This window comes from Lepisosteus platostomus, chromosome 3, assembly GCF_059453375.1.
Source record: "Lepisosteus platostomus isolate fLepPlt1 chromosome 3, fLepPlt1.hap1, whole genome shotgun sequence".
NCBI classification, from domain to species: Eukaryota; Metazoa; Chordata; class Actinopteri; order Semionotiformes; family Lepisosteidae; genus Lepisosteus; species Lepisosteus platostomus.
Window position 1 is genome coordinate 35,317,922 of NC_142613.1, and position 21,580 is coordinate 35,339,501.

General features: G+C 37.4%; 1 protein-coding gene across 1 annotated transcript in view; it reads left to right on the forward strand.

Annotated features, from left to right (window-relative positions):
* The window catches only part of rab10 (RAB10, member RAS oncogene family), a 40,293-nt gene that overhangs the window by 15,064 nt on the left and 3,649 nt on the right, over positions 1-21,580 (forward strand). Inside the window, exons 2-5 of the mRNA XM_088625460.1 lie at positions 13,286-13,346; positions 15,903-16,041; positions 18,382-18,471; positions 18,878-18,979. Of these exons, the coding sequence (XP_088481586.1) occupies positions 13,286-13,346; positions 15,903-16,041; positions 18,382-18,471; positions 18,878-18,979 (392 nt within the window). The remainder of the gene's footprint in view (positions 1-13,285; positions 13,347-15,902; positions 16,042-18,381; positions 18,472-18,877; positions 18,980-21,580) is intronic.

The window sequence follows — 21,580 nt, forward strand, 5'->3', positions numbered from 1 at the left end:
CTAACTCATTATACAGATAGTCTTTTTAGTTCATTAGTGTCTAGATGGCCTTTTTGATCCCAAGGTGCTGGATTTGTAACTTTCTGCTGGCGAAGGAGCAGTCATTCCACAATTTAGGGAATCCTACCATCGATGATTCTGTTTTTGTAAGGCACCAGTGTTTGCTATTGTAAACCATGATCTATTGCCAGTTTTGGTGTTGTTCTTTTTCCCTCATTGTTGTTTTATTGCATTTCTTTTTACAGTCTTTGGTTTATTTATTGCTTTTATTCCCATTTTTACTTTAAGTTAATGTTTTATTGTTCTGTTAAAGGTGCACTATTATCAATATTGTTCAATTGACTTTTTCTTGTCCAACATTATATTCGGAGGATTATTATCTGTTTAGTTTTTTTTCTTCTGTTATTTTCTTTTTGATTTTGCTTACAATGGAGCTTTGATTCAGTGCTGTTCGGTGCCAAAGATGTTTGAATGGGAACCTTCAAGTCATTTTCTGCAGTACAGTATTATTGAATTTAGGACAATCATCTTTGCCCAGTGATTAGTTGGGGGGGAAATTCTTTCATAGCCACTGCTTGTACTTGGCTATACTAGAGAGTGTTAAAGGGTCTGTGAAATTGACAGGAAAGCCACTTGTCCTCTGGTTAGCAAGTACATATTTCTGGGGTGGGAGGGTATTTTAGGAACCTGTGTCATTCATGCTGACATGGTACTCTGTGAACCTTGCAAAGCCATGCCAGTTGAAATGTGTTGCAGGAGGCTGTGGGGGTAGCTCAGTGTCTTAAAATATAGTTGGAAACTCCCTTTCAGGATGTCTGGGCCATGAGGTTTCTGCAAGAAGGATAACCCTTGAGTTTCTTTGGGAGTGTAGTCTTAATCAGTTTTAGTTAATAAGTTTACTGTGAAACATTTGGTATTGTATTTGTGAAGTATACAAACTCTTCTTAGCAGCTGAATTTATGCAGAGTTAAGGATGCAAGTTGGAATGGTGTAATGAACAAGATCTAAAGTGTATTTCTAGAATTTTTAGAAAATTGTTTCCTCTGGTGAAGAGTGTTTAGGTAATAAACTATCATTTCACTATTATACCAATCATGAAAAGTTTAAGAAACGTAGATTAATCCATAAAGTAGACGTTGTATGTGTATGAAATGTTGTCCAAGCTCAGTGTAATTGTTAACGAAAAACCTTGTCTAGAATTTTTAACTGCAGTGATTTGAATTTGTCTGAACCTTTTCATATTAATAGTGAAAACGTTCCATACGTTTTTTTATAAGTATGAGTTCAGCACAGCTGAAACAGAATTCCTAGCCTCATTCCTTGTGGTCTCCTCCTATGTGGGGAAAACATATCTGGGATTTTTTTCCCTCCCTGGTGTATAAACTTTCAGAGCAGAAGTGATCTTGCAGTATGGAAATTTTTAGTGTTTGGCATGTCAACATTGAGTTACAAATTCAGTTTTGCGAGTGAATAACGAGGAGAGGGGGCAGTTAGTACATTTATTATAACTGGATATTAAGAGCTGGTTGGGTAGTTTTGTTAGTGTAGTGCAGTAGCATTCAGTTTGCTTTCCCTGTGGGTGGGGAGAGTGTTCATGGTACATGACTCATTGCTCATGACTGCTGCGGACACTTTCTGAAGCTACTTTTGAGTGCAGATGATCCCTGGATTCTAGATTTTGTTACGCCCTGGGCCTGGGGGCTGGAGATTGAGCTCATATCTCATCTTTGTGTACCTGCTGTTTCCAGAGCTGTTGCATCTCAGGTACATTGGTAGATTCTAACTGCAAGTACATGTTTTTATTTTACTGGGGAAAAATGGATTAAAGGGGAACTGCAATGGTATTTTTATATTTCGGGATTAGAAAGAATCGGCATTGATGAGTGCATTTCAAACCACAATGAAAGTAAAATGTACACAGTAACATGTAAAACCTCCAAACCTCACAGAATAGACAACATTTCCAGTTATGTTCTGTGATTCATGAGTCAACAAAACTTGTGGTGACGTGAAGCAGCCCTATTACATTATAAAGAAGCAGTCTAGTGAATTCATCTCTTTTAATCCAAAAGAAATAATGCTCTCAACTTCGAGACAGTTGTGCCGACCAATACTACGTGTCAACACTGCGTGCAAATCACGTTGGAGCATTTCTGCAGAATATCCAAAATATCTGCCGCACAAAATGTACCTATTCTCTTATACATCACATTGGATTAGTCATTACAGTGATTAGTGAGCAGGAACGGCTGCATTATGTTGCAATTTGTGGGAACTCTCACCTGAGGCCACACCAGCGGACTGTGACAACATGGGAACTTTCACAAAGTTCATGATTTTGTGCTTAATTTGAAATTTTTCTGTAACATTAAACAAATTTAATCTTGCAAAATAACATACCATTTAAATCGAGAAACATGAAAGACTGCCTAGACTTCATCTACTGATAATGAATGGTCATATTATCTGGGTTTTGCTTCACTGAGATGATGTTGTCCCAACTGGTGTTGGGAACAAAAGCCAAAACCCCTTAGCCCTTTAAGTACACCAGCAGTGCATTACATATTTACGTGGACCGATTATTTTATAAGATTGGACAAAACTCAAGCGTTCAGCGTCTTTGTGAATGAACAGTTTACAGGTGATCTTTGAGACCTGCTGATTGTGGCTCTCCTGACCCTGTGTTTGCATCTTCTGTATAATCTGGACTATACAAGTATTTATCAGCCAGATTGTTTTGGATAAATTCATGCCGGATGCCATACTGTTCAGCACGATATCTTTCCTCTTAAGGCACAGCTTGGTGTTTTATGCAGAACTGCATCCTTTGTGAAATGTTACCATTCACAATTGTGCATGAAGGCCCAAGTCATGTGGCATAGTGACACATGGACTTCCACTGTCACACGTTGAACACCTGGTGAGGCTCTGTGAAAATGACTGCTAAAACACGTAAGCACTAGCATCTTCCATCACCACCCCAAGAACTAAGAACTGTGTCTGGCTGAAGTTGGACCATGTTCAGAATATCTGAAACTGGGGCTGATATTCTGCAACCATAGTTTGTATATTCTGTTCTGGTTCATGCACGAGAACTATAGTATCAGCTGGTTTAGCAGACATATATTAAACTGTTCTAGAAGTCTAGCATATGATCACACGGTACCAAAATATAACCTAGAAGTATAACAAGGGTGTTTTACTGATGATAATGTGGCTGAGCTTAGGAAACTCTCTTTGACACTTTGAAAACTGTGTGATAGCTTTGCATAGAATAAAATAGAGGAGGAAACATTAAAACTATTTTTCACTGCAGGTGTATTTTAAATGAATGCTTTATAGACGTTTTATGTAAATGCGTAAAGTGCTTCTTGCTAGAAGATTTGATACATCTAGTTGGGGTAGAAAAAAAAGACTTAAACCCAATAAGAGTCTAATTCAGGGGTTCCCAATCCTGGTGCTGGATCCTGTTTGTATTTTTTTCCAAAATACTTTTGTTCGAAAACTTTAACTATACCCTTAATTCCTTTGAAATATTTGACTGTTTTCAGCTCATAAACATTATCTACTTAAATGGGATCTAGGCTTAAATTGGTTTTGTGTGGTGACCCCAGGATGTACATAACATAACGTTTAGCATACCGTTTACCATAACTGTCATTATTTCATTAGTGTTTGAGGTTTCCTTTTCATAATTCATAGCTCTCATTTCATACACAGAACCATGAATTGAAAAGCACAATAAATTGTAAACAATGCATTTTTACATTTCTGCACAACATTCTCACTTTTCATAACGCTGGACTATTCATTTCTTTCAAAAGTGTTTTTTCCCCAGACAATTTTGGTGATTATGAAACACTTCTGGAGGTTGAACACAAATATAATTTCAGACTGTATTAAGTAGGATTATTGAGAAAAAAGAAATTTAACTTCCATACAATATCATGCGTTTAATCGCATAATGGTGCTGAGCCCTTGCACAAGTTCAGCTGAGTTTTTTTTGCAGAATACATTGCCGAATATATTGGAACTAATTTGTCTTGTTTCAGTCCATTGAACCTGCTAAAAATACATGGAAATACTGCATTTTTATTGTACCTTGAACACCATGTTATCTTCAGCCCATCTATTAGTACAGTACAAACTGATGATTCGTGATTCCTTTTCTTCATCAGAGAACTTTTGTTTGCTTTATTCTGCCTTCTTTAAAAAAGCCACTATCTCACTTGGGATGCTTTTAAACTGGCACACATGCTATCTTTAATGCAGGAATGTGCCGTACAGATTCTGTTGGCAGAGGAAGTACAGGGTCTCCTGTAGAAAGTAAAGCAGGTACTTTCTTCAGGAACGAACAGTCCATATGAAGGACATCTTAAATGAAGGGGCTTTGTGCCTTTTGTGGGTTTTTTATGCAGTTAAAAAATGATTTGCTATATGTCTGAACATATTCAATAAACTGCTTTCTCTTATTGTACGATGTTATGATCTGTGGCCTTTCTCTTAGGAGGTGTAAATTGCAGTGAGAATCCCCTCTAAAAAACTTCTGGATCCCAGCAGCATTTCCGAATGAGCTGTTATTTTCAGACAGCTGAGAAGAATGGCACTCTTACGCACAAACTGAATTGTAGACTCAATTTTCTTCCATTGTCTGCAAAGAAGGTGGTTTACTTGCATTATCTCGTAGTTGAAAAGGCTGATAATGGTATACAGTGCATCTGTGAATGCGTATCCAGATGTCAGTTACAGCCAACAGATCTTTTTTGTAACCTTTGATGATTCATTAAAAATATCTGACCTTATTTCACTTACTGTAAATAGGTTGTTTCTTAACCTTTTCAGACCCAGTCCAACTTAGTAGCCCATATAAAGTTGCATGTATATTTCTATATCTTCTGTTGTGGTAATTTTTTTCCCCCAATCAGCATTTTAAAACTGCTGCAATTGCATTGTTTCGGCATTTTGCCTTCTCAGCTCCTTTAAAAGTTCCTTCTTTTACAACTAAACAGTTGTGACTGACAGGAAAAATAAATGTCACACGCGTGTAGCAATCTGTAATATACTACATGTTGGTTTCAATTTAAAAAATTGTAAACCCAGATAAGGAAGCATTTTTGGAGGGGGTGCAGTGAAGCAAACATTTATGTAAAAGAACAGGTCTTATAAGAACTGAGTTGTAATACATTTTTTGTATTTCTATCTTGATTTCATGTAGTTACAATCCTGATTAGGGTGACATGGTAGTCCAGTAGTAAGTGCTCCTTCACAGCCCTGGGTTCAATTCCTGTTTTGCTATGTGTGTGGAGTTTGCATGTTCTCCCCCATGTTCGCATGCTCCAGTTTTCTCCCACAGTCCAAGGACATACTGCCAGGTTATTTGGTTTCTGAGAAAACTGGTCTGGTGTGAGTGTGTACTTGTCCGTCTGCCATGTGATGGACAGGTGTCCTGTAAAAATGAAGCATAAACTACTGGACCCTGACCGTGTAGCTGAAAACTAGAATTCATAATTTTTCAGCTTAACTAAAATATGAAACCAAAACTGAAACGAGTGTCTCGTGTAATGTGGTGTAGTTGGGGCACAACTCTCTCTACAGCACATTTGTACCCTTGCATTGAAGGCATCATAGGTGTTGATAATGAAGAGCCAGTGTCCAGAGAGCTAATATTAAAATCTAGGAGTAAAAAACATCAATTGGCTTGTAATAAGCAGCAGAACCAAATCCTTAAGGCATGGCACGGAACAGTCCTGTGGTAGAATAAAATTTAAAAATAGAATACTAAATTGTATAAAAAGCAAATAGTTTTTTAACTAATTCTTATAGTAATACTTCCATTATTTTTATTTGTGTTTTTTAAAGACATTTAGCTGGTTTCTGCTTTCCCACATCACATCCTGCTAGTTAAAATGTGCAACATTACAACTGTCTAGTAAAAGAGGTATGGTATAATCCTGAACAGTTTTGGGTCAATCTATTGCAGTTACAGTTGCAGTCTTCTGGAAATTTCCATTCTCTGGTATCAGTGTGCATGTCACAAATAAAAGCTGTACAGCAGGATTCCCATGTTGACTTGATATTCAATCGTAAGGGAAGCAGCGAAGAGTCCTCATATTAGGACTTCCTGCTGTGTGGACTGAGCCTATGCTTGTTTCTCTAGGCGTCATGATGAACCCTACAGCTGTCACACTGACGGGAGACTGATGAATATTCACACTGACATTCTTGACATGCCGGTAATTTTCTAATCAGAAAAAGAAAATGGTAACTGAAAGAGCAGGAGAATTTGTGTAATGTTATGGTGTTTTTTTTACTGTACCAAAGTAGAAGCAGCCATAAAATGAGACCTGTGGTCCCATCACATTCAAATTTTAAAAAGTCACTCGTATTAATGTTTTGAAATTGAAACTATTTTGTGAAATATGAATTGTGAATTTTATATGCCATACAACTGCCATGTGTTGTTATAAACGTAAACCTAAACGGATCTTCACAAAGCCTGAAGAAATACTGTGGGTTTCTAACAGAAAGAAGCCTCACGGCTTTGTTTTCTGTTAAGTGAGCACTGAGTCAGTGTACAGTTATCTTTTAACAGTTTAAACCTAATAGAATATCTTAATTTTATCTAACCATATCATCTAAGTGCTTACATATAAACTCATTTTATCACAAAGGGGTGTTGTTTTGCACTGTCCACTCATCTTAGGTTTCTATTTCTTATGCAGAATCAGCTAATTCTAATTTTAGGTAAGCTGACACCTGAAGACAAGACAGTAGTGAATTCATGCATTCTTGCTGTATCTTTTTTATATTAAACATCAAAAGAAAACTTATCACTTAATGCTGCAATAACTTAACAAAGTTCATTATGCATTATGTATAACATCTACCAACTGGGAGAGGATGTCCCATGCTTGTGTACAGGTGGTCTCAGGCTTGTCCCACAAATGTTCTGTGGGGCTGAAGTGTGTAGGACACCCATAGCAAAACTGGTACGTTCTCATTTTGCAATAAGTCTGTTACGCAAACAGCATAATGACATGCGTTGTGATTTTGCAGTGGTGTTGTGTGTGACTGAAAACTTCTGCCCAGATCATCACACTTGCACACTTGCTAATGCCCAGAAAGCATTGGGGTGGTCTATTGCTGATCTTGACATGATGCTTTATACAACTAAGACATTTAATGTTGCATCATTTTGATCTATAAATTAATGAAAAAGTATATCCTTTTGTGTGTTATTTATTTTATTGGGTTCTCTTTATCTATTTTTATGACTTGGATGAAGATCTGATTACATTTTAGGTCAAATTTATGCAGAAATTCAGAAACTTCTAAAGGGTTCACAAACTTTCTAGCACCACTGTAAATTTTTAATCTGAAACCTGTCTGTAGATTTGTTAACCCCTCAGTTAAAATACTTTGCTTTCATATCTAGGAATAGTGATGAACTAGACATTTGTTCAGATACGGGCTATTAGTCCCAGCACAAAACGGAACTACAATGCCAATAATACATGAAATGGAAAAAAAATTTTTTCCATAAAAGTATTCAGTTATTTTATAACAATTTCTGAATATTGCATGGCTTTCTTTAAAACTTGTTTTCCACTTTTTTTCAGATTGACAACTTTGTTTAAATATTTTTTTCTGTAAAATGTAAACTGGGATTAATTCAGCTATTTGACTTCTCTCTGTAATGTAGGGTTTGTGTAAATTTAGACCATATAGAGGTCCACTATTGCTAGAACAGTTCCTTAAACAGTTTTGGATTTTCATAGTTTTCTCTGTGAATACACCAGAACATTTTCTGTGTTGATGTTAGAAAGTCACTTTTAAACATTTTGGGAGAATAAATTGTGTATAAAAAGAACATGGAGATAATCTGCTACAAATGTTTCAGAGAAATGCAGGAAAAGACAAATGTTTAGTAGCCCTACATTTGACCTGTGAGTCGATAGAGAAGGTGTTCATGGAGTTCAGGACCCTGGACAGCATTCAGTATTCATGCAGTGAATCCATACTGGCCATCTGTCTGCTCCATTGTCTTCAAGTGAATATCTTCAGAACAAAACCTTTACCTCAAGTCTTACATAGGAAGTATCCATCCTCAGTTTAACCATCTTATTTATCTTCTGTTGCCATATAACTGTCAATTAAAAATCTTGAAATGTCCATAATATGAATGGCCAACAGCTATCTCAATGCAGTTGTGATACCCCTGAGTTTGTACCAGTATCACTAGTTTGTATCACTAGACTAAAGTGCATTATAGTCAATGAATGATTGAGAAGTACCTGTACCTTAGTACCTGTCTGAACTATTATCGCCTTACTCCCCACCTCACAACCTTTGCTCTTCTAACTCTGGTCTCCTTACTGTCCCCCAAGCCCATCTACATTGTATGGGTGACAGGGCCTTCTCCTGTTATGCCCCCAAGCTCTGGAACTCTCTGCCCAAGGATATCAGAGAGTCACCTTCTCTAAACTCCTTCAAATCCAGACTCAAAACCTTCTTTAGAAGAGCCTTCACTTAACTGGTTTCATTTTTCACCCGTCTGCTTTTCTTAGTACCACCATCCACGGTCTCCTCTGTATATTGTAATTGTGTTTTATCTTGTGTATTCTTTTTATTGTTGTCATTCTGTAAAGCGCTTTGAGGAGCCACCTTTAAAGGCTCTATATAAGATAAAGGTTATTATTATTATTATTATTATTATTATGAGAATCATAAATGATTGATGATCAAGTCATGAAATGATCTGTTTTTCCAAAAAAACATGGATTCAGTTTTTTAAGCTCAGTATATTTCCAATAATGATATGTATGAACTCTGTAAACGCATATGCATTAACAAAAAAGAAAAAAACGGCTTTATCATTTAATGTTGCAAAGTGAGAATTTGAAAAACGCTCCTTTAGCCATGTTCTGTTGCAGATTTGAGTAGGTTGCATTATGTAAATAAGATATTATGGGAGTTTTTAGAACATCTAGAAGGAGAAAATACTTTACCAGCAGTAAAACAAGATGTTCTGTCACCTGTTCTCCTTAATAAAAAGTGAGGTGTCTATTGGGAGTAAATTGCACTTGACCTGTTGTGTAGTGGGGCTTCCAGTGTAAAATGGCTTCCACACATCACTGCAGTGGTGGATGAAGTCATCCCCCCTCCTTTAAATACTTGAATTTGTGCAGTATCTGTTAGCGAAGCACTCTTAATGAACATGTTTAGCCATGTGTCCCTGTTGATTTGAACTTGCCATCCAGTATTCCTTGTGATATTCTGTGGACAAGGTATTATTGTCAGCCTTCTATAATGTTACTGTAACTGTTAACATTGAACAAGCAAATTTAATGTCTTTACTTGTATGCCGTAATTTAAGTAGCTTTATTTGCACTCATGTTGTATAAAAAGAACCTTTTGCTGACCCATAACCCTACTTCCACTTCCACGGCTTGCCGTGTTTTATTGGTTTGGCACCATTTTGTCATTGTGTTGAAAATGTGAGTTTTTACAGCTTCCAGCTTCTGATTGCCTCTGAAATTCTCCGTCCCAAGGTAGCCTGACACCAGTGAAGACTGCAATCTGGATTAAAAGGAAAAATTTGAAGATTGAAAGGGTTAAGCTACGTTTAAAGCTCTGTGTTCTCGATGTGTAAAGCGAGAAGTGGTTAGTGAGGTGAACATTGAGAAATTGGCAGCAGGGGCTTAATTAAATTGAATTCTCCAGTGCCTGCTGTACAGTGAAAAGTACAAGAAGCAGAGTGTCATGGAATGAACCCTCAGGTACCTGGTAATTATCAAAGATTGGAGGTGAAGACTATAAAAAACCAGGTGTAACTGGGTGAATACGAAAGTTCTAGTGTTGGCTGAGTTTTCTCCATGGTACAGAGTAAAAAGCAACTGAGAACATTTGTATGTTCTACCAGTGTTTGTGTGGTTTTCCTCCCACAGTCCAAAGACCTACTGGTGGGTTAACTGGCTTCTAGGAAAATTAGCCCAGGTGTGATTTTGTACATATTTGTGTCTGTGCGTGCACTTGTGCCTGTTCCTAGAATAGGCTCTGGCTTCTCCATGACCCTGTATTGGATAAAGGGATTTGAAAATGGATGGATTTTTGTTTAGAATCCAAACATAGATTAAGATCTTAAGATGTGTTAAATTACAAAGAAATCCATTGCCAACAAGATTAATCAAACGGATAGTGGTCAAAGGAAATTTATAAAGACAGTGACTGATGTGCATTGCACTGCCAGCTACCTAGAGCAATGACCAAGCAACATCGGTTGCAGCGTTCACAATTGACAATTGTTTTCTTAATGTTAAGCTGATTCAAGATGGTGAATTAAAGGGTAAGTAAAGCATAGAAGCAACATTCTTTTTTCTGTGGAGAATCGTTTAAAAGTTTGTGTTCATTTATCATTGCAGGAGTAAAGTGCAAGTTGGTACAGTGAGATTGTTTTTGTCTTGTATTAAAATGCAAGTCAACCCTGTTTTCCTGTAATGGGCTTTCAATACCTCGTACAATATGATTAAAATATGGAAAATTAAATGAAGAATGTAACAAGAAACAAGATTCTTGCGGCTATGTTATATTACAGCTGCCTTAAAAACTTGGAATAAGGAACTGGCAGCGAACCTTTCATTTTTCATTTTAACATGCATGTTGGACCATTAGGGATTTAGTTCAGTTCTGTCACTCCTACATATTCTATTCCAAAACGGAATATTGCGGCGCTCCAGATTAATGTCACAGTACTGTTTACCGACTTAAATATGTGCAAAACATAAAAATGGTGCAAAATATGTGGCTACTTGTCCTTAATTACATAGATAAAACATTTCTGATTGTTAATCCACTTGTATTTTCAGCTGTATCAAACGTATGCACAGTGTTTTGGGATCTCTACCGACTCAGTGTGGCTGATAATTCAAAGATTTTTGCAGGTCTTTAACAATTTGTAAAAGCTACTTGTACTTTTTGTAGAAAATCTGGTAAAGTGGCAAAGACATTTATCACCAAATAAAGTACTCCAGTTCTTTTCAGAGTCATAGTTAATACATAGTTAAAGTATTTTTTCAGATATTCAGGCAGCGCGACTGTGCTGCTAGTACTGCAGTTCTTTGGGGAGTTTTCTTTGGTTGGAGTCTAATCCCAGCACTAGTGCCTATTGCACAGCTACCGTGAACTAGGCTACATTCAGCATTTCCACAGCAGCCTCGCCTGAAACAATTGGCTTTCACACAAGATGTTTTAAGGTCCACGTCAATGTCTTTGTCAGCACAAATTCTGTGCCTGGAATTAATCCAGGCACAGCAAGAGAGACCTTTTTTTTTCCATGGCCCTCTTAAAAATCTCATTCATAGAAACATTGTGGAGTTGAAATTCCATAGTGTCTGTAGTGTGCCCTCCTGGACCCCATGCAGTTAAGCCAGTGTAACCTTTGCCCAGACCTCTCTAGAAGAGGCCAAGAGTCCCTGTGAATACAAATGAGTTTTAGTGGGTGAATGTGATGTCCTACTCTTTTGGGATGGTCAGAAGAGGGTGACTGAACACTCATAACAAGCCTTTAGCTCATTACATATGGTGTGGAATGAATCCAAAGAAACGTATGTAAAAATGAAGAAAAAGTGAATTTCTAATCATTCTTATGATTTTCTAATCATTTCTAATCATCATTTATTCTAAGATACTACAGTGAAAAAACAAGGAACAGTAGTAACTTTTTTTAAAAGAGAATAAGAGCTACATACAAACATATATAGTGCCTTGCAAACATTCACCTTCCTGCCAAGTCTTATATTTTGTTGCAGTCTGCACTTGAACTCAACATTTTTAAGGCCTTTTCATCGAACTTGATATTTAGACTCTACGCAATCACAACTGAAAGCTAAAAAGTGCTGAGTAAAGACGTTAGTCAAAGGGAATTAAAGTATTCTCAATACCAGATGTTTTTAAACTCTTTGCTACCTCAACTCTAAACCAGTTCAGTATCACTATGAAAGGTCACAGAGTAAGTGTGATGGTTTCTCTGTGAACTCAGTGTTTTAACCTGATTAGAGTAAATATGTTTTTGTTTCCTGCATTAGTCATTAAACTACAGTTCACATGGTGATATGACAAAGCTCTCATAACAGCCAAGGAAGGTTTTGAAGCAAGTCACAGCTAAAGTGGAACAGAAGCACAGATGAGGAAAAGCTTGCAAGAAAGTTACAAAGTTACTGATCCTCCTGAAAGAGCTGAATGTGTCTCTTAACGCTACCTAGATCTGGACACCCTTCCAAACTGAACACCCAGTCAGGCAGGAAACTGCTAAAGAATGCCCAGAACCCATTGGCTGTGTACAATTTTAAGTTCTAGCTGTGAGATGGGGCTTCGTAAATAAACAATATCCCAATCGCTACACAAAGCTAGTTTGTATTGGCAAGTGGCAAAGTAGAAGCCATGTCTGCAAATAAAGCATTAAAATTGTACAGCAGATGTGGTCAGACTAGGCAAAATTGACCTATTTGGTCTAAATGCTAAGCATTGCATTATGTCACATGGTGGTAGCAGCATCATAGCATGGGACTGCTTGTCATCGGCAGGGACCTTGCAAGTTTGTCGGGCTGAGGGGGAGATGGATGGTGCAAAGTACAGGCGAATCTTTGAGGAAAAACTTGCTCGAGTCAGGCAGCAACCAAAACTGGATTGAAAACTCCCATTTCAGCAGGACAAAGGCACAATTCACAAGGCCATACTGCAGTGGTTTGACAAAGAGTGAATGTCCTTCAGTGACCCAGTCAAACTCCTGACTTGAATTTAATAGAAAATGGATGTTGAGACATTTGCGATCCCGGACAAACCGCTGAGGAATATCCAAAGCCTAAACCATCCCACTGTAGTAAATCATCAGGGACCTCTATAAAAAGACAAGTGTGCTTCCGCCAAGTGCTGAGATAGGGGGCTGAATACTTACGCAATAATAAACGTTACTTGGGATATTTTCATTGCGTGTTTAGCTGACATATAGTCCATTTCACTTGTAACTGTTCAGTTTGATCATTACAGTTTTGAAGTTCATTTGGGGGGGAATTCTAATTATTTTGCATGTGATTGTTGGGAGGTGAAAATGTTTGCAAGGCACTCTCTATTGATAGTTTTAAAGTCGATCAATACATGGCTAAATAGCCTGTAGGAAAACTGTGGATATCTAGGAATTTTCAGGCTTCAGTTTTTCTGCCCATGTTGCCACCTTCATTTCTAAATATGTACCACACAACTGAAATGTAGTTTTCCCCTTTTTTTCTAGGAATTGATTTCAAGATCAAAACAGTTGAATTACAAGGGAAGAAGATAAAACTACAGATATGGTGAGTATGCATCCTGTTACTATGCTAGCCCTTATTATTAGAGACTGTATGTGTGGCCTGTCATTCAGAAATATGAAAACCCAAATCAAAGATCTGCAGTGGAGAAAGATCTCCTCTCGCTTGTCCTGCTGGAATTTGTTGGCATGTGTGTCAGTGGAAAGACCTGGGGCGCAGAAGCATACCAACGGGCTTAATCCGCAGAATACTGATGAACCATGCAAATTACCTGTGAACGGGCTGCTTTGTGTTTTGGCAGAATGTGAAGCAGCTTAGAAAGCACCACTGTTAACGGCTGAAAAATGCTGTCATATTTAAAACCCATCTGCAGCGTTAATCGCCCATTTCTCACTCCTTTTGTCTTTTTCTCCGGTTGTGTTGAGGCCGTATTTAATGTCCTTATGCTGCTCTTTTGAATATTTTTCTTACATTGGTTTTATGGAGCATGAGAATCCAAGGAAAAGAGAAGATCTGTTCGATTTACAGGTTTGCTGGTTTAAGAGCAATGTCTTTAGAATAGCTTTTCTGCTCACTTATTGCTCAATTGGTTTTAATTGCAAGATGGGGGGTGAGAGGAAATCTCAAGAAACACATCTCAGGAATTGTTTTAGATCTTCTGTCTGAATTGCTGTGGCAGCCAGGGAGCTTGCAGGCGCATGGTTTGAACCGTGTGCTGTCAGTATCTATATTTTGGGTTGGAGTGTTTCTTAAGGAACAGAACCTTTGCATTGGCCTGCCTGGCACTCTGAGGAAAGTACAGGTAATGGATAAAAAAAGGAAACACCATGGTAAATGAGGAACCCAAGCAGTATATTCAAAGCAAGGCCTGACACAGAGGCTGGCTAGTGTTAATTAAGCAAATAACACCCCAGTATGCGGTTTTATCTACTCAAATGCAAATTAGCTGTCAAGTGTTGAACACTAAGCTGTCAAGTGTTGAACTAAGTTTCATCCCACTGAGGTCTGTATGAAAAATCTTTCCTCACGAAAGATTTTTCAGCAACAAGGAGTCAGCTGCCCATTATATAGGGGAATCATTTGGGTGTTAATAAGGGAGAGACCTTAGAAATTGTATTCACAGATTGCAAAAATGACACAAGTTAAAGGTAACTTGTAGAAGAATGACATCATGAAAGAATTAGTGAAAAGAACTCAAAACTGTAAGCCAGAAAAATGATTTCCTTATGCACATGTATGTAGGAGTTTATGTCAGAAGTGTGTTCATTTTGTTTTCTTTTCCCAGAAGCCCATCTGTGGAGTTGGGTTGCTGTTGCTATATTACCGATTGCTTCAGACATCTGCTTCATCAGGGGGCTTGAAGGGAGATCCTGTCTCTTGGGTTTAGCTAGTGTATAGTTAGGTTCTGCAGATGGCGGCAGATGACTTTCTTCAGCAGTCACTTAAAGAGACCTCATTACATAGTTTATCTAACAAAAACATTCAGTCTGACCTCATCAGGTGAAGAGCCAAGAACTGTTTAGTAAAATGAATTGTTAAACTAGATTGTAATTGGGAAACCTTCCAAAACGTCAGGGAAGCTTCCATGTTCATCTTTTGAATTGGTTTAGAAAAATGTATTTTACAGAATGTAACTCAAATGTTTTTTTTTGTATCTGTTAATTTGAACTCCACAAGATTTATACAGTGAAATAAATAACACAAAGGACTAGGACTGCGTGGGATTCTGTTTTTACTGGAATTTTCATACAGGGAGAGAAGTTTGCTTGAAAGAAAATGGTGTCTAGGGGATGACTGGTCTTTTGATTTTATCTTTTGGATTCCAGCTGTAGCTGCTTCTTAATTTATAGTCAAGTCCATGACAGCATGTACATTAAATTATTGCATATCAATTGGCAGTGCTTAAATTTGCTGTCAAGTTGTCAGACACCTTTTACATCACCATTGATTTTGAAGCAGTGCATACAGTAGATAGAGATCGAATGTCACCTTGAAGATAAGTATCTGTTGTGTGTAAAGGAGTAAAGAATTTGGAATCCCTTTACGGTTTTCCTTGGTTTAAAGCAGTTCTGTTTGCATTTTCAAAACCATTAAAGGAGCTCTCCATACTCTTTCAGGTGGTGCAAAACATTTAATTGTTTCTGATTGCTTTTACAACACGCAGATGTCTAGCAGTTTTGTGAGGTAGTGAATACAAATCGGCATTAAATAAAAAAATCAATTGAATTGTATAGCTAAGTATAACACTTACTCCAGAAAGACACCTTTCTCAAAAGTAGTAATTTAAACCTAACATGTACATGTACAAGTATTAAATGTGAAATTGTTCACTCAAATCTTACGAAAGGGTTACAGAACACCCCACCAAGTAAACTACCACTAGAACTATAAAAATCAAATGCAGTTTGGAACTGACTTGACACACTTGGTGGTTTGACAGAGCACTAAATTGGTCTGTTTTTTTGGGTTACCCAACATAGAATGGCTAAATAAAAGGGACCTCAAGAGCTTTTAGGGATAAAGAGTTTTCTCCCGAGGGGGGAAGGTTTTGCAAGTTGCCGAATGTTAGAAGTGTAATTTTTCTTCCCTTCATTTCCACAGGGATACAGCGGGGCAGGAGCGGTTTCACACAATCACCACTTCCTACTACAGAGGTGCCATGGGGATCATGTTAGTGTATGACATCACAAATGCCAAAAGCTTTGAAAACATCAGCAAGTGGCTGCGAAACATTGACGAGGTGAGACAGTTCGTGTGGTGGTGAAATTGATTCTCTTCTCCATACTTTTAAACAAACAAAATAGTTTTATGCAGATGCCGGTTGTAGGGAGAGATCCAAACTCTCAATTGCTATTGAGTTCATTTAAATGGGTTTCTGTTTTTTAAGTATCTGTGACTGTGATCCTTTTACTTTGCTGTTGAGTAGGTCATATTTAGAATATATGTACTAAGAATACTGTAAGTAAAACAGCTATCCATCTACAATACAGTGCCTTGCAAAAGTATTCAGCGCCATTCCAATGTGTCCGATGAGTATTGTAATTAAAACTTGAATGCTCAAACTGAACACTTTTAGTGGTGAAAATTAAAATTTTATTAAGACATCCATAGAAAAAACAAACTAAACTGACTTCTTTAGCAGTCATGATCTATTGTCATTACTTTGGCTGTAATAACTGAATTTATTTGGGGGGAGAAGACTCTACCAACGTTGTATTCCAGAATCACACATTCTTCTTGCAAACTTAAATTGATGAATTTTCTAATCCTGTCACAGATTTACTATTGGTTTCAGGTTAGGAGCTTGATCTGATGGGTCAAAAATTCACAAATTTCTTGTTCTGCCACTCCTGTATGGCTTTGACCTGGTGCTTGAGTCAGTATCCTGCGGACATTCCCAGGTTTAGGTCTTTAGAAGATTGAAGCAGGCTTTCCCCTAAAGATTAGCCTGTACTTTGCTCCATCTATATTCTCCTCAAGCCTCACAAGCTTCCCAGTGCCTGACAGTTAAAAGCAGAACTATGACTTCAGAACTCTCCCTCCCTCATTCTTGAGTTTTTTCCATAATATTTTATCAAATTCAAATAGAAATTACTTTTATATGGGATTTTTTGTTGCTGATTTGCACAAATTCCTCTACAAATACAGAAAAACAAGTTTTTTTTAAAATGCAATTTAAAAGAAAACTCTGTAATGTCTTGATATGATAAGTATTCACCTCTCCAGGCACTCAACTTGAATTGATTTTTTGCATTACTGCACCGGTAATGTGAAACTGAAGACTAGTAATTCATAATTCATACACCCCCCAATTATTCTCAAACAAATTAGCCTTTTTTTATCCAGTTAAACTGTCAAACTTGCAACTTAACTAAGGGTTGCTCATTGTACAAGTACAGTCTGCATTTTAGCTTTAGAAGTGTTAAGCTTTATTTAGCAGGTGAAACTAAGCAACTCGACACCATAGCTCAGTGCTCTGAGAGGTTTTTATTTTCCAGGTATTAAACAATATTTTTAGACTGGATGAGTAGTCGAAGAAAGATGGGAGCTTAAATATTGTATTCTGTGTCGGCTCTGCAAACCAAGAGCACCCAGTTTCTTTGCAATGAACCTCAAATATAAATTAGCATAATCGGTGAAGCTTACTAGACTAAAAAGGACCTTGTGCTTCTATTGCTAATTTAACTCTTTGTTGTATAACTAGTTTCCTTTAAGAGCTTGTAAAAACGCAAACCCATATATCCTGTATTCATCATGTCAGCTAGAATATAGTCTTTACTATAATAAGTGGACTACAGGTGTTTTGAGACATAAGCTGTTTACATTTTATTGGTCGTTTCCCCTTAAGTGATTATTACAGTCTTCTCTTTATTTTCAGCAGTATAACAAATACAACCTATGAATAATTTACCAGTAAAATGTCACTGTAGTTTATCAATATTTTTTAAAGTTATATGCATTTGTCACAAGAATGAAATTCTCACAAGAATGAAATGAAATTCTATTCAAATTTGTCTATAGGTTACTTGTATATTGCTTTTTTCTTTAATTTTTTTGCCATCATTTTGGACTTATTGGTTATTTCAAGCTGTCGGCCATTATAAAAACTCTCAATTTTATAATCTCACTCTCAGAACTCTTAATTTGTTGTCATATGCTAGAGTTGGAATAAATTGTTTCAGTGAAAATTAATTGCGGTTTCTGGAGGTATTGTATGGTTATGACCTTAATTTTATTCTAAAACAGTCATGGACATGTTCACTGTCCCCACCACAACCCCTACAAGCTATTGTCGCCATCATCGTCCAAGACATCTGTAATGTCACAGCCAAGTCATATCAGTGCTGTCTGTAGGTGTTACCTGTGTTTATTGCATTGATAAAATGAGCAAACGAATGTATTTACTATGTAACCCTTCATGGAATCGAAATGGTTTCACTGATGGAAATGTCTTCCTTGCCTCTCAGCGTATCCATAGTAAAGGGGTGCTTCTCCTCATGGCTAAAGTTGTATACATTTTCAAAAAAAAACATCAAGCAGTGATGTTCTTGCACTGATAAAATGCATATTTTCCTTCCAGCATGCAAACGAAGACGTAGAGAGAATGCTGCTAGGCAACAAGTGTGATATGGAGGACAAGCGAGTGGTACCAAAGGCAAAGGGAGAGCAGGTGAGAGGGACACTTGTCATTCTTACTAACATTGAGTATCATAAGGACTAAGTAATTAGATACTTTTCTTTTGACATTTTCAAACCTTTTATTTAATTTAAATCAAGCTTAGTACCTTATTAAGCTTAATATCTAAGTGAGATTATACAGACTTTGTAGGTGTTGGGTTGCTTGCTTTACGTATGTATAAGGCAAGTACAAAATCAGACCTATGGTCTTAGACAGAAAGCCATTTTTTAACTTCTTTCCAGCTATTTTCTGAGGGGTTTGATTGTGTTCTCTTCCTGAATATTGATAATGTCTTTAAGCTTTAAATGGATAAAACCACCTTAAATCTGAAAATCATCCTTTTCCCTGTTGACACCCACTTCAGAAGCATCCCAGTTAACTGAATTTCTCTTTACAGATTGCAAGAGAACATGGCATTAGGTTTTTTGAGACAAGTGCAAAAGCAAATATCAACATTGAGAAGGCATTCCTCACATTAGCAGAAGACATACTTCGAAAGGTATGGGTTTTCTTCCTGCAGCTTAACTGTGAGACCTGACTCACTACTTGAGCTATACAATGTTTTCTTGATTCATTTTAACTTGTATAAAATATGAGTACTAAAGAATGTGCAAGTTACCATTTGTTGTTTGTGTTGCTTGTTTAAAATACTAACATTATGAAATAACGCGTAGTTTCCGGGTGTTCGTACACTGCCTAGAAAAATTGATGAATCCCAAAGAGAGATCTGCACAATTCTGTATGTAAAACTAATCTTTGTTTTAAATAGGGTTTACAGAAACAATTCCATGTCTTTTGCAATACTGAATGTATGTACTATGTCATTTTTACCTTGTTTGTGCATTTGCCTGTTATACTGGCAAGTAAGATGTTTCTGGTTTTATAGACAAAATTTCCCTTGAGGAGGTTGTCCGTTAAATCCAAAGTCATTCTGTAATTAAAATCAGGTGTTTAAATTAGAAGATATTGGGGACTGAGTATGGAAGGCCCCACCCTATGAAATCAGAAATTAAGTCATACCACGATCTAAGGAAGGTTCACAGTTATTTGATGCTCCTCAGTCCAGAAAGGATTAGAAGAAGGATTTGGGCCTCTACTAAACCACTGTCAAACTGTCTACAAATGGAGAAATTTCAAGACCACACTTGTTCTTTCCAAGAGCAGTCACCCTACCAAAATGTCTCCAAGAACAAGCCAGAAAATCAAGGAAGTTACAAAGAACTTCAGAATAACACCCAAGGAACTGCAGGCCACTCCTCTCCTTGGCTAATGCGACAGTTCATGACTGTCAGAAAACAACTGAACAAGAATGGTGTTCATGGAGAGGCTAGAAAGGAGACACCCGCTGCTCTCCAAAAATAAGACAGGTGCCTGTCTGAAGTTTGCCATAGAGTGCACAGATGATCCAAAAGGCATCCGGATCAAAGTTCACTGGGCAGACAAGTTTAAAAGCATAAATGAGAAACATCGTTTGGAGAAAACCAAACACTGCTTTTGAACAAAACCTCCTTATCCCAGCTGTCAAGCAGGGAGTGGGAGTGTGGTGGATTAAGGTTGATTTGCTGTCCCAGGACCAGAACAGCTTTACATCCTTGACACAACCATGAATTCTGCATATTCTTATAATCATAAGATTATAGTCGAGAATGGTAGACCAGTTTGTGGAAAGACAGATCCTAAATAATAATAGTAATAAAATAATTAATAACATACACTTTTATATAGCGCTTTTCTGGACGCTCCACTTAAAGCACTTTACAGGTGGTGGGGACTCTCCTCCACCACCACAAATGTGTAGCCCCCATCTGGATGATGTGACAGCAGCCATAGTGTGCCAGAACGCTTACCACACATCAGGAATCGGGAGGAGAGCAGAGTGATTAAGCCAATTTATAGATGGGGATTATTAGGAGGCCATGATTGGTAAAGGCCAATGGGGAATTTGGCCAGGATGCTGGAGTAACACCTCAAAAAGAGTAGAGAAAAAACGCCCTGGGATTTTTAATGACTACAGAGAGTCAGGACCTTGGGTTTACCTCATCCAAAGGATGGCACCCTTTTACAGTATATACTGTGCCTGTCACTGTACTGGGGCACTAGACCGGAGGATGAGAGCCCCCTACTGGCCACTATACAGATTGAAAGAAGAGTGGCTGCAAAAAATTCTGCGTTTTACAATAATTTCAGTCAGGACCTAAACCCTATGGAAATGTGGCAGGACATGAAGCACGCTTTTCATGCAAGGCTTCTCTCCAGCATCACAGATTTGAGGAGTTTTGTGAGGAGTGGGCTCCAATTCCTCCAAACCAATGTGAGAGACTGATCAATGATAAGAAACATTTAGTTGCAGTTGCTGTTGCTGTTCAAGGAGGTTCATACCAGTTATTGAATCTGAAGGTTCACGAACTTGGTCACATGATTTGATTCTCAAATGATGCAAAATTCAAATATTTTGCAAGAATATCATGTTTTGTGTCATTTGTTTCACTGGGTTTTCTATTATTAGGAATCTAAAGATTGTATAATATTTTCAGTTTCATATACAGTATTAATCATTTGTAAAAATACTAAGGGGTTCACAAACTTCTTCTTAGCACTGTATATAATGCCTTTAAGAGATGTGGCTTATAAAAATGTGGTAATCAAACTAAAGAGACCATGTATAATTGTAAAATTACTGCACAGTGTAAAGTTATCATGTTGTTTTGCTGCTAAGATTAGTTTCTACTACAGTTCTTACAGTCCGGACCCCTTTGGTTCTTAAAATAGTCTTGCAACCCTTATTAAAATCATTGATCAGTTCTTTAAATCAAAGATATATCATAACACTAGAATGATCATTTTCATTTTGCAGTAAAATTAAGAATTAAACATTACATTTTTAAAATCTTACCTTAAAATACCTAGGTCTGTTGAAACAAAGTAATAATAATAATAATAATTGCTTACACTTATATAGCGCTTTTCTGGACACTCCACTCAAAGCGCTTTACAGGTAATGGGGACTCCCCTCCACCACCACCAATGTGTAGCATCCACCTGGATGATGCGACGGCAGCCATAGTGTGCCAGAACGCTCACCACACATCAGCTATCAGTG